The sequence below is a fragment of the Tetrao urogallus genome, assembly GCF_951394365.1.
Source record: "Tetrao urogallus genome assembly, chromosome: 2".
In the NCBI taxonomy this organism is placed as follows: domain Eukaryota; kingdom Metazoa; phylum Chordata; class Aves; order Galliformes; family Phasianidae; genus Tetrao; species Tetrao urogallus.
This window is the reverse complement of record NC_136814.1, coordinates 54,911,503-54,925,569: the sequence shown is the minus strand read 5'-3', so window position 1 is coordinate 54,925,569 and position 14,067 is coordinate 54,911,503. Positions and strand designations below refer to the sequence as shown.

Sequence of the window (14,067 nt, the reverse complement as noted above, 5' to 3'; positions counted from 1 at the left end):
ATACTATTAACAGACAAAAGAGAAGCAATACAGTTCAACATCTAGAAAAATAGACCTACACTCTATTCCTAGATTATCTGGCATATCATGAGTAAGGCTTTTCAGCTTCCTGTGCTTCACTTCCTATTTAGCCTTTTTACTGTATTCCACCAAATATTTATACATATAACACTATGAAGGCCCTGTTCTACCATGATACAAAATAGCCAGTCCCCCACACAGATAGTTCACCTATGACAATGGCACTCATTTGAAAAAGATTCTTCCTTTCTACCCCAACGCCAAGCCAAACATGCTCAGTTCACAGTTTTGTTTTTTTTTTATTTCCTGCAAGGAGTGCACATTTACAGAGATTTGACCTCCTTCTCGCTCACACATCACTAAAACCAAAAATCTTAGTGTCATAAAGTGGTTAACAATTCCGTTAACAGTGCCTGAAATGGAATAGAATCTTGCTCGCTCACCAGTATCTGTATTTGTTCTGTAACTCTAACGAGGGTAACAAGAGATGAAAATGTAGTTTAGACAGAAAAAGCAAACAGAAATGAAATGAGTATGTACAGAATGCACATCTTTTTTGACTAAGGCACCATTTTTACATAAATATTTTTGAGAAATTTGAACTTCTAGAGAAGCCACTCTGAGAGCAACCATATTGCAACAGTGCACTTTCACAGTGTAATCTGAGCAGCACTAACAACCACTGCTTAGAAAAAAATGGACACCTGAGCAGTGCTATAAATATGACAAACTTCATTGCTTTAAGAAAATATATTAAGATTTCATTCTTTGATTTCATAGACCCAGAAACTCAATATAGCCAAATTAAATACTAAGGTCCATCTTCATCTACTACTAACATGACAATGAATAAATACTTCACTAGTAAAACTCTTCTCCAGAACATCCATATTCCTACTGTAGAAAGAGTCTTCACTAATCTGAAATTCTTGAACTGCTCATGAAGCATGAATTCTCATTAAAAACACGTCATTTTAATCTTTGCAATCCACAATTTTACAGGTTCTAGCCACTTTCTAGTCACTTTACCACCAGAAAGTTGTACAGAAGGACAATGACTTATTCTGTAAAGGAATAATGACGCCAACAGAACTACAGACATACCTAAGAAGTCATAGAGGCTTAATTTTAACAGGCCATTTTTAAGTACTCAATGTAATGTTTCCACAAACTAAATAATGTATGTTTCTTTAATGACAGACACCAGAAACTTCACAAGAATCATTAATTTCAACAATCACCTAAAACCACACAAACTGAGTTAGCTTTGACTTCTGGCAATGGAAAAAAAAGTACTTTAAAGTGTGTAGATAAAAGAATAATTTGGTTGTACAGCATAGTAATATTAAAATACAGACCCCATTCCCTCTGAACTGCCCCATTAAGATAGCAATTTGTGAAGCAGAAGAAAGCTCCCTGAAAATAAATAACACATTCACTGGCTTTGGATTTTATTTCATCTCTGTTTTCTAGTACAGAGTAAATACATCTGTTTCACACGAAAAATGATTCTGTTAACCTCCCTACTGAAAATGCTGTAAGGTCAAAACCATCAGGACACACAGAAGTATATACAAGTTAAAGCAGTGACATTTCCTCATCATCTGAACATACGACTGAACTTCATGAATTCAACATAAAATCTACTTCAGAGCTTGCCAGCTGTCTGTATTTCTTGTAAATAAGAGTTACCAATAAAAATTATCTCAGTTTTCAAAGAAAAAAAAAAAAAAAGCAGCAAACCCTCACCTTTTCAGTACTTTGTAATTCACAGAGTAAAAATAAAATTCTTAAAGCAATGAGATTGGGTGGGTCTGTTGTTTTTTTTTTTTTTTTTTTCCCCTCCCTACCACAACTCAATGTTAATATAAAGACTGTTTTTACAACAATTTTAGAAAATTGGGCACTTTAGATTTCAGACCTGACTGTGTATAGAACTAAACTGCTGTCTATATATAACATACTGTGATAAACTGTACATACTCCATTAAAAGAATTCATATCCTATCATCTTAGAACTATTTTGAACAGCTAGTCATTTCTGCAGAAACTGCTCTGAAACTTTCTGCATAAGTGCTGATTTTTAGAAATTGCTGATTAATGAAAAATGAATTTGAATCACATGACTGGAGGAAAACGTCAGAACAAAAACAGCAAACTCCACCCCTCTGCACCAACTGGTCTCTTCAAAATATTATTGTACAGCAGTTCCAGAAACTGAAGTACCTTGCTGCTTTTTAGGATCCCAAGAATTGTCTGAACAATTCTATTAGAAATTACTCAAATAGCAATTTCTGAATTAAAAAAAAACAACAGTTATGTGAAGTTTTGATCTCATTGTTCTAAAATTGGAATTTTCTGCTTCTAACATCCTACAAGCTGGGAAGGAAAAAAAGCACCAAATTTTCTGTTGTGATTTAAAAAAAAAACAGGTAACTATTATTACATTAAAAAGTATGCAAAAGCAATCATTTTTGAAATCCTACTGGGGGTTATTTTCGTATTCTTCTCTTTTTTATTTTTACTTTTCATTTGCCCTGATTTTCCAAAATAGGTTCCAATAGAAATCAAAGTCAATTCACACTCGTTTTCCAAAGCATGTTCTGGTAAAAATCAGCTAGAAAAAGAAACCCAGAAGAGGTAAATGGAAGAGATACTCAGAAACTTTATTTAGTAGTCTACTGTAGTACCTTCTACCATAACAACGATCTAGAAAGCTAGTATTATTTTGTGCCTTTTTCTTCTTTCACTGATACCCCTTCATTTTTAAGACCCTAATATGGTTTTAAAATGCTATCAAAATTATCAACATAACTTCAAACACCCATTTCGAACAAAAGCAAATTGGAGCCTGAATATAGTACCTGAAGCTGTATTAGCATGTGTCAGTTTCTGCCCTATTTTCTCCAAGGCAATCTTTCATTGAAAAAATGATGCCTGTGCATATTTAGGCATGAATTTCAGTGTTCCCACAACAGAAGCAATTACAGAACATTTAATCACCACTGTAATTGTATGAAGAAATTAACAAGAAACTGTAATTAAGACTGCATTTTCAAATATGCATTTTATTTAAGCGTATAAAGCAATATCCAAAACATAATTTCATATAAAAAAATCAGTATCCACTTAATTAAGAATAACGTGCAAAATAAATTTAATGTATGCAACACCTTAGAAATATACAGTCCAAATACCAGAAGCCATATGTCTACGTAGCTTGACATTATCTTTCACATGTTCATATGTCAACATAGACACAAGTACTTTACAATGTTAATGTGTATTCCAAAACAAATACAACTAACCCATATTAGACAAAAATACACAGTAGCTGCAATTTGAAGGGAAAAATTATATATACACACCAGTAAAATAAGATTATTTTAAGCGTAACACAGGCAGAAACAGAGTTGTTATACACAAATGCCATATACCATTATATTTATGGAGTATTTTAAGAATATTAAATCCATTACTGATGAAAGAAACCTGGCTCTCATTAACAAGATTAAAGAAATTAAGGAGTAACAACGAAGCATACACAGTAACACCTTTGGTTTAAAAAAAAAAAAAAAAAAAAAAAAAAAAAAAAAAAAAGTAAATTTTTGCAAGTGTTGAAATTGCCTCTGCTGAAAATTAATTGGAAATCAGATTTATTCTTCATTTAGGCATCCTTTTAGTGCCCAGCCTACAAATTTGTATTAATTTAAGCCTCGTTTCAGGATTCAGAATTACAGGCTGAAGAAAAATTCCTCCCCCACTCCTCATACACAGAAAAGCATGCATTGATTCTTCAAGATCACTGGCAATACTGAGATACATGCAAACAAAAAAATATTTATACATGAAAATTTAGCTACTAAACAAGATCCAAAGGTTTTTTTATTAAGATATCAATTCTATAGTAAGAACCCCAATAAACATATGATACCGGCCTTGGGCTTCAGTCACTTATTCAAAGTTTTATTTGCATGAAACCCATGGCAAAACTGTTCTAAGTACTACACATTGCCACCTACTTCTTGCACATGCTTTCCAAATGCATCCACAGTTATATACTTCCATGTATGTCCCAGTACTCAGCTCTAAGTTTATTACAAATGCTAAGAAATTTCAGGCAAAGAACAGTGGACAAGAGATTGAAAAAGCAGACCAAAAACAATGAAAAGTTCAACACAACAAAGATTTAGAGGGAAAAAAAATCTTACAAGAAAAATTTAGAAATGTACACATTAGAAATCTCTATCTAGCCCCAAGAGTACATGGAACATAAGAAAACAAGGAGATCTCCAATATATAGCCAGGCATGCCTTCAGCAAGCCTTCCACTATTACTTCACATACAGAAATTAAAATTTATCTACTAGAAGAATATAAACCATCAAAAAAACTCGCTAATTTTAGCAATAAATTCTCCAAATAGGACATTTTGCCTCAGTGGGAAAAATACATCTGAACTTTGTAGAAGTGAGAAGTTAATACTAACTACGGAGAAACAGACACCTATAAAAGTACAATTTGCTATTAAAACTGATCAGTGAAGTAGTGTACAATCTATCTAGTTCCATCAAGAATATGAACCTAAGAGGGATCAAGAAACTACACGGATGTTAATTTATGGAAGAAAGGTAGATCCTCGACCTAAAGGCAAAGGAAATACAACAATTCTGTTCCTGCTCATGAACTTACGAGAACACAGCGTGAATGCTGGATTGTATTGCTTATACTTCAATGCTTTAAGGCACTTGAAACAAGTAAGGATACAGACGATTGAATCTGAAATGTAATCTAGAACATAAACACGTCAGCACTGTTATTAAATATAACTTTTATTAGTAAGAATTAGAAATATGAATGTCATTTGAGAGGTCAGAGGTCAAATTGCTGACAGTCCTACAAAACAACAGCTAGCATCAACCAGACAAACAAGTAAATATACAGAACGTGAAATTTATACCTGAGCACACTGGAACTCATCCTGTTTTTATTTAGAAACAAAATTACAGTGCAACCTGAAGTCAGGAATCAACTTAAGTTTTTGTCCTATCTTTTGATACAACACACTAAATGAAAACCAGATTAAAACCATATCTACTCTTCTATACTAGCTGCCAAGTTTGTTACAAATACACATATTACAGTACCCGAACAAATGTATTTTTTTAGTTGCAGCAGTACCTCTATTGCACATTTTGCTGATAGGAATCTAAAACACTGACACTGGAAGTATACCAAAGAATTAATGTATACTAATGTATACCAATGTAAAGATACACACGTCTCTAACTTGACTAACAAGGGCACCAGAATCTGGTCATCAGCTAAAAAAGTCAGTTCTAGATGTCCCAATTCCAATCTTCAGTGTAAAGCTCTGAAATAACAGTGATGGTGGCAATAGTAGAAAACAATATGTGTACACCACTATGGAAGCTTTCTTCAAAATGGACAAGAGGCAGATATAAAAAGCACCTATGCTTTTTGTCTGAAACATTTTCTTCCACTAAGAAAATACACCCATGCTAAAGTTAGAAGCTAGTCCAATGCTCTTCTAAAGGACTTGAAAACAAATGACAGAATTCTACTAAAACTTCCCGTGAAACATGTGCCACATATTTATCTACAAAACAGCTACAGTAAAATCCTGAAACCCATATTCTGACAGATGACTGGAGAATGGAAGAAAGGGAATGCAATTTCAAATGTAAGCGCTTGCTCCCCAACAAATTTGGTCCTATTGAAAACTATACATGTCCTATTACAACTTTCAATCAAAACCTGAGGTTAGTGAGGCTTTTTAAAAATGAAGAATTTTTTAAGTATAATAAAGAGAATAGTGATTAACAGCATACCTTACCAGGAGATTAAGCTTTAAGAGCATTTAATAAAACAGTTGCAATCTAAACTGAGGTTTCCACACCCCAAACTACACACTACATAGCAAAACTGAGTTATTTCAAAAAAAATAATACTTCAGTGTTCTTCCCCATGAAACATATATACAAATACCCCTAGACAGGTGTTCCAACAAGTCCAAAGAGGTTTATAAGATATTGTATATGCCGTATCAACATACTAAAGTTCGAGACTTCACAAAAGTTAAAAAAGTTGTAAGTGAAAATTAAGCAAAAATAAAGATATTCAGTGCAACAGTTAAAAAGTTCACATACAAATTTGTTACCAATCTTACAGTGAGAATCGTCACATCAATTAAAAAAATTTAAAAACTCAATTCTGGACTGTAAATAGGTCCTATGTATTTCTTTTTACAACGTACCAAGATAAAAACATTGATTCTTTTCTTTTTCCTTGTGCTACTTTCTTGTAAAAGCTTTTTGTTGATTAGCTTTTACAATATCATCAGGAGATGCTGTTTTGAAGTCAAATGGCGTTATGGCTGTTTTAGGAGCAATTTCCTTAGGTTTTACATCTTGTACTTGTCTACTGTACAGGAAAGCTTTATGCACACCAACTGTGTGTCGCTTATAACCTTTTGGAGGATAAGGAAGACATAAAGTTAAAGCAAATGCTGAAGGTCTTGCACGCAGAGCCTTCATCCATGAAAGGGACAAGTCCTGCCTCTTGGAAGTAAGCCCTCTTCTGGTCTTATTTGTTTTACCTAAGCCAGAACATTTTCCCTGCTTTGCCTTTAAAAGTTTTGTTTCGGGAATTAAGACATTTGACTGTTCTATCACATTCTGCTCTGCGGGTGCGTTCGCATTTTTTAAAAGGACACTTAAATCAATGTTTGTTCTTTTAGAGGGCCTCAATTCAGTTACACTGAGTACAGAAAAGTCTGCTTTCTGTTGAGTATCATCTACTTCAATAGCCTCTGCTATTAAATCAGAGAGTGTTAAGTTCTCAACCTCCTTTAGTGGAGAAACTGAAGAGAGGGCTAGAGAAGACAAAGATCCTGTTAACTCTGGCATCCCACTTGAAGTCTGTGGTTGACTTACTAGTTGTGACAGCGATGAGGTTCCCAAATTCTCATCTGAGATACTTGCTGTTGCCTGGGTATAAAGATCAGCCAAAGAATAACAGTGGCTTGCACCGCTTTCCTGGTGCTCCTGAAGTAAGTCAGCCAATGATGTATTTCCAGACCTTAAAACTGGCAACGTAGCCATCTCTGAAGAGGGGCTTTCTTGCGTTCTACTTTGCACAAGTGAAGAAAAGTTTTCGAGTTCCTTCTTTCTATGTGCAGCATGGCTGACTTCATTATCAAGAGCCAATTCTCCTAAAGCGCACGTTACGCAAGGACTGCAAAAATTTTCATTACTACTGCCATCAAAAGTCTCTGAGGAAATAGATGGAATACTGTCTTTAAGACTCAGAGAATCACAAGCCACATTCTGCATCAGCAAGGATTTCAAGTCCTGTGCTTCCTTGCATTTCAACTTCTTAAATGAAGAATTTCCAGATGGGTTACTTCCTATCCTACAGCAAGCATCTTCACTGTCAGAAATTGAACCTACTACACTTGCACTTTCTGATAGCTGATTCTCTGTCTCATTCATAGGCTCATAAAATGATTCTTTACAGGTATCATCACTGGAAGAAGACAGAACGAGTGAAGAGGATTTTGATCCTTTCTTTTCAGATGAGTATATACCAGTTTTTTCAACATTAGGGAGCATTTTGTCACTTGCAATTAAGGAATAACAAGCCGAACCAGTTTTGGCTGTCAAATTTCCAACCTCTGGTTTGTTGGAGCTGTCAACATTTTCTACTGCACAAGTGGAACAGTTTTTATTAGTAAGTAATTCTGGAAAACAAAGTAAGTCTCCTTACCTTACAATAGCCAAAAATTTTCAGATGGAAGTACAGCCACAACGAAGAAAGTAGAGAGCAGCATCAAAAAAAAAAAAAAAAAAAAAAAAAAAAAAAAAAAATCAAGAAGAAACATGAAAAGGCATTTAATTACAAAGTGTTATTCAAAGATATCTGCTGTTCTACAACTAAATTATTGTTATCTACTGAAATACCTACACAACTTCACAAATCAGCAAAGCAATGCCAGTAAGGACTATAAAGATTCAAGTAGAAATCAAAACAAGAAAGTTACTGTACAAATTATACACACACACACACACACACACACAAAAGGTATCACTGTGGAATGTCAGTTTACTGAACAAAGATTGAAAGTACAAGTTAGGACATATTTTTATTAATTAAGTCATACATGAAAATTCAGAAATTTACTATGAAATGCAGATGGTTGCTTACATTCTGAATTTAAGCTGACAGTTACACCAGTGAAACACACTGCTTCCTTTAAACATTTTCAGAACAAAGAAATAGCAGTTGGCATCTTTAAGATTTCCAATAAATTGCTAATGCAACAATAATCATCCTCACAGCCTGGAAAGCCAAAATTAACTGTATATACAAATGAAACATCTTGAATCCAAACAATTAAATAATAGCATACCTTTTGTCGTCTTTCTTACAATCACAGCATCCTCATCCTTGGTCTTCACGTTTTGCTTACTGTCTTGTGAAAGCACAAGATCCAAAGCCTTCTGTACATCAAATTTACTAGCCAGTACTGCTTGCTCCATTGCTTGGTCTGGTACAGACTCCGCCAAAACTTCTCTCATTTGATCAAGGCATGAACTAAGACGAGCTATAAAAAACAAATTACTGTTACAAACTGACACAAAACAAAGTTCTAACAAATCAGCCTAACTACAAACACCACACATCTGATTAACAAAAACAGAAATAGAAAAAAACAGAGAGAAATACCACAGTAAGAGATAAACCCTTCATAAATTAATCTCTTTTATTTTCACAGTAAAATTTTATCCCTGGAACCCTGGAGAATATTTGATTCATTTCAAATATTGTAGTAAGGAACACATCACTGACTACTATGTTTTTATTAGTCTATAATAAAGTCTCAACATCGTAATACTTTGATGTTATAAAACTAACTGCAGAGTAGAAATACAGGTGATCCCCTTAAAATTACTCAAAATCGTTTAGTAAGTTAAAACATTCTGTTAAACGGGTTTCTATGTTAAGTGTTTACAGGAGCTACAACTTGTATCAAAATTAAAGCAGCGTTTTTGGTACACTCAGGCCCTAAAAATTGAAAAAGTTTAAATACTAGCAAAACCAGATGAATGCAGCAGCTTTCAAACTACCTCTCCTAGAATCAAAAAATATTTTTGGTTCATAAAATCCATTTTATTTATAATGTATTCCTACACTCCTGAGAAAAACACTACAAAACATACAGGGAAATGAAAAGTTACAAAATTAAATCCTAAAGTTAAAAAATATAAAGAAGTTATTTTCACTTTCCAGGATTTGAGCACAGTTCAAAATGAAAGAAAAGTTACACTAAAGATATACTCACAATAGTTCAGAAAAAAAAAAGTGTTTTTTCCTCAGACATCTTTCTCTTTTCAATTTAAGCCTAATGACACAATTATCATCACTCTCACCAGTCTTTTTTTTTTTAAATAAATATTTTTGTAATTTAGTAAGCAAACTTCCTCAAATTAGAGTAGCCGATAAAGCTGACCACAATACAAATCCTGATTAAGATAAGTTCCCTAAGTTCTGACATCCCACATAGCTAGAGACAAAAAATTTAACAAGATGTCACTTCAATGGAAGTAATGTGCTGATCTCAAAGATAAAAACCTAACAGAACAGAAGAGTATCTTGAACATCACTGTTACTGCCAGTTTCACGAAGACCATTAAAACAACAGTAAGAAAACTGCAAATTCCTTATTTGAACAACCCCTCGAAGATGGCAACACTGAAAGAACTCTGCTAAGCAAATCCAATACTACAGAACTCCACACGGTTACTTACATCAGCTGTTTTGATGCAGAACAAGTACTGGTAGAGCCCTGGACAATGTCTCAGTTGAACATTTTATTACCTGTCAATTAGGATGAATAATCTCCAATTCCCTACCTTGATTACAATCAGTACTCTTGTATTAATGGCCAACTTGTCACACTTTTCCAAGTGCTCTATGATAATACCGAAATAGAACAGATCTTATGAAAAAACACTGCCGAATTCACAATGGAAATGGTTATTGGTAGTTTTCCCTTCCATCTTTTTCCTTTGTGTCCAAATGAGTTTCCTCATTCCCATATCACTTCTTAATAACTGACGGACATTGTCAAAAGTATTATGAAAACTCAGTTTATGGCATTGTCTACATCACAGAATCATACAATGCCCTGGGTTGAAAAGAACCACAACGATCATCGAGTTTCAACCCCCTGCTATGTGCAGGGTTGCCAACCACCAGACCAGGCTGCCCAGAGCCACATCCAGCCTGGCCTTGAATGCCTCCAGGGATGGGGCATCCACAACCTCCTTGGGCAACCTGTTCCAGTGCATCACCACCCTCGGAGTGAAAAACTTCCTCCTAATATCTAACCTAAACCCCCACTGTCTCAGTTTAAGACCACTCCCCCTTGTCCTATCACTACCCACCCTCTTAAACAGTTATTCCCCCTCCTGTTTATACACTCCCTTCAAATATTGGAAGGCCACAATGAGGTCACCCTGGAGCCTTCTCTTCTCCAAGCTAAAGAAGCCCACTTTCCTCAACCCTTCCTCATAGAAAAGGTGCTCCAGTCCTCAGATAACTGCATCTAGACTGGCTCTTTCCAATTACCTTTTACAGCATCACTTCCTGCTACAAAGCATATTACACCCCCAATTTATCATTTACCCATGTATATACATTATCACTGATTCTACAAATTCAACTGATATTAAATTTAGATTTATCTATTGCTCCAGAATTTTCAACAATGTATATTTTAAGTACCGAATTTCATTTATACATTTTCCATTCATTCAACAATAAAATTTTGTGCTTACTAACATAAAAATAACTCTCAAAATTCCAAATAAGTTAAAAACAAAAAGTTAGCTATTAATATTTAGGAAAGAGACTTGTGAATCCTTTTCACAGAACATTTAAAATATTAGGTAGCAAGTTTGAAAAACAAAAGCAATTATTCTTTACCCCACCTCTCAGTACATGGAACTGGGCTTTTAATATTGAACTTACAGCTACAGCATCAAGTGGAAATCAATGACTAACGGATTCAGGACAGCATCAGATAAAACTGTAAAGGATATGGGTAGCTAATGACATCGTTTCAAGGAAATGTATCACTTCACACATCCCAAATACTACTACCTACCATTTTTGGAATGCAATGTAAGTAAAAGACCATTCTATATACAAATACTCTTTCTCCCCTCATTCCATTTGTGGAGTAAAGATATTAAGCTACACAGATGTTTGGTCTAAAACAGTACAGTAGTTCTGTGGTTTATATTTCATATCAAATCTAAATATTTCCAGTAAGAAAGCTTTCCTGGTTATAACACTATTCCATATCATGACATCATACAATAGGCTGTTGAATGAAGAGGCACAGTGCACTGCAGAGCTGTACTTCCTTTTGTCTAGCAGTCTCACGTGAGTTCTGACTCCCTAGGAGGAAGATCACTGAGATGTACTGCATTTCCCTAGAGCCTTAATATGATCTCCAATTCCAGGTGACATGGATGAGGGCTTCTTCTGGGAGCCAGCAGCACAGAGAGCAGCAATGCACTTCTGGCCTTCCTCTCTCTCCCATTTGAGTTACTAACTATAACTCCCTTTTCTTATTATTATCTCACATTCTTCTACTATTGGTAGTGAATTTGTTATCTCTCCCTACCTTAATTGGGTCATTTTTCTTTCCTCCACAACAAAAGAGGAGAAAGGAGTCCCTCTACCCTGTCACGCTTGAAACTGCTACAAAAGTAAAAGTATATTTCAATGTAAGCAAGCGAGATACAAGTATTATACAAAAGGCAGTTACGAGCCTGAAGAATCACCATGGATGCTACTGCCCATGAAGCACGTAGTTCTAACATAAGATTTCAGAATATCAAAAGGTAAGTTGGTTGTGTAAGACTGAGTTCAGACTATTTGGTCTACTACTTTGAATCACATCAGATAGGTCTGAGTAGTATTATTTTTCTGTTATTACCTCTATCAACTTCAGTCAACTGATGATTGGGCATAAAATAACCAGCAGTATCTTCCGTATCCTCATAGCCATATTCCTCTTCCAGTGGCTCAGCAAACGTTGCTGGTTTGTCTCGTCTTGAGTAGATAAACTGAGCTGCTACATTAGGTAAAAATTCAAGTATTAAAAAAAACAAAAACAAGTATTACTTCCTCCTTTAAAAACAAAAATGACAAGAAAAAAAAGTTAGGATGCTAAACTGTTTTCACCACAGTGAAAAGACAAATTGGGAAATATCTTTGTATCTGTCCACATCACCTAAGTAATTAACAAGTTCAATACTCAAACAGAAAAAAATATTCCAGGTCTGAAAAATAGTTACTTTCTACACTGAATTACCTCCTATGGCCTGATGTCTTCATAATATTATTCCAAACTTTTTTTTTTTTTTTTTTTAAAAAAACTTCAGTGACAAGTGAAAAAGTTAGCATGCAAATAAATACTGCACTTACAGTATTGTACTGTCACACTATTAACTATTTTTCAAGTACACACAAGCTTCATCACTGAATGAAAAAATACCCTATTCCTTAGAAAACATCAAGAAAAGACTAGCAATTAAACTTAGAAACTCAAAATGTTAACATTTAAATCAGGGAATGGGACTACAATTAGTAAAAATATATACCCAGATTAGCTTATCTAAAAAGGATGACAGAGAAACAGACTTTTAAGGATCCAATTAACTCAATTACCCATGGCCAGATGCCACATCATAGATGCTGTGGATTTAGAACCAAAAAAAGTCATCCACATTCGCACAGCTGCAGAACAACATCAGCTATACTATTTCTAGGGTCTATCTGGCTCTACACCGCCACCCAACCCAGGCAAACCCTGAATCTTCTTTCAGAGATGAATACAATCTAGTAGTATTACAGCTAAGTTGAATTCAGCTAGGCCAAGCCACTCCAATCCCATCTTACTTGAGCACATAGCATCACTATTTTTGCACCTGTTTTGCCATGTTCCAAATAATCAGAAGCTTATTAACTTCACATCAACTTGCATGAGAACAGCTGCAAGCAAGGGCCAGTGGTGCATCCCACAAAGACTCATGTGCCTTCAAAGTTTTGTAAAAGATATCAAATACCAGACACTGAATCACAACTGTTGCACAGAGATGGATCCTACAAATACTTTTTTAAAGATAGCCAACATTTCAACACCATCAACGTATATCCATAAATCAGATATTCATATGAAGCACATTCTGACCATCCGTTCCCCAAAGTAATGTAGTTGACATGACTGAACATGTTAACCATTTTTATACGCAATTATTTGAACTAACCTGTAGAAGGAGAAATGCAATAATCATCTTCTACTGACTGGCCATACACATCATCATCTTCAAAATCTATCAAGTAAAAATAAATAAATAAATAAATAAGGGTTTAGTTTGCACAATTTTTAAATAGAATCATAAAATCATTCAAAGGACCGTGGATTTTTTGTTCTTCTTTGTAGGGTATTAAGATCTTCTACATCTCCAGTATTCCAGAAGTACAATAAGTTGCTGTCCATTTACCTAGGTAAGACGCTCTACTATTAGATGTTGAAATAATACAGTACTTTATTTCTCAGCTGAAAAATTTCAGGAGTTGCAATTCTTCATCATCTCCTCTGGAATGCTGCCCTCATCATCTAACTTCCTTCAGTTCTACCAACTTCTATTCCTAGTGCTTCTCTTGATATTTCTGCCTGACTCTCGATAGCCTTAACAAAAGAGTGTTCTATTACAATCATCACTGCTGTAGCTCAGATTGGGATTTCTACTCTATACTTACCTATTTCTCAGCTTTCACTGACCTATCCTCGTTTATCCACCCACCTTCCAAAACTCAAAGTTCAGCAAGGCAAAAGCATAATTCTAAATTTCTTCCCACTGTAGTTTCAAGCAGTTTCAGCCAAAAAACAAGAATCCTATACAGTTACTCAGAAACACCCATAGACCTTAACAATTCAAATTTTAAA

The 14,067-nt window shown here is 34.8% G+C and overlaps 1 protein-coding gene across 1 annotated transcript in view; it reads right to left on the bottom strand.

Moving 5' to 3' along the window:
• The window catches only part of HBS1L (HBS1 like translational GTPase), a gene marked incomplete at both ends in the record, with an annotated part of 63,726 nt that overhangs the window by 47,665 nt on the left and 1,994 nt on the right, over positions 1 to 14,067 (bottom strand). Inside the window, 4 exons of the mRNA XM_079550342.1 lie at positions 7,630 to 7,803; positions 8,452 to 8,646; positions 12,052 to 12,189; positions 13,385 to 13,450. Of these exons, the coding sequence (XP_079406468.1) occupies positions 7,630 to 7,803; positions 8,452 to 8,646; positions 12,052 to 12,189; positions 13,385 to 13,450 (573 nt within the window). The remainder of the gene's footprint in view (positions 1 to 7,629; positions 7,804 to 8,451; positions 8,647 to 12,051; positions 12,190 to 13,384; positions 13,451 to 14,067) is intronic.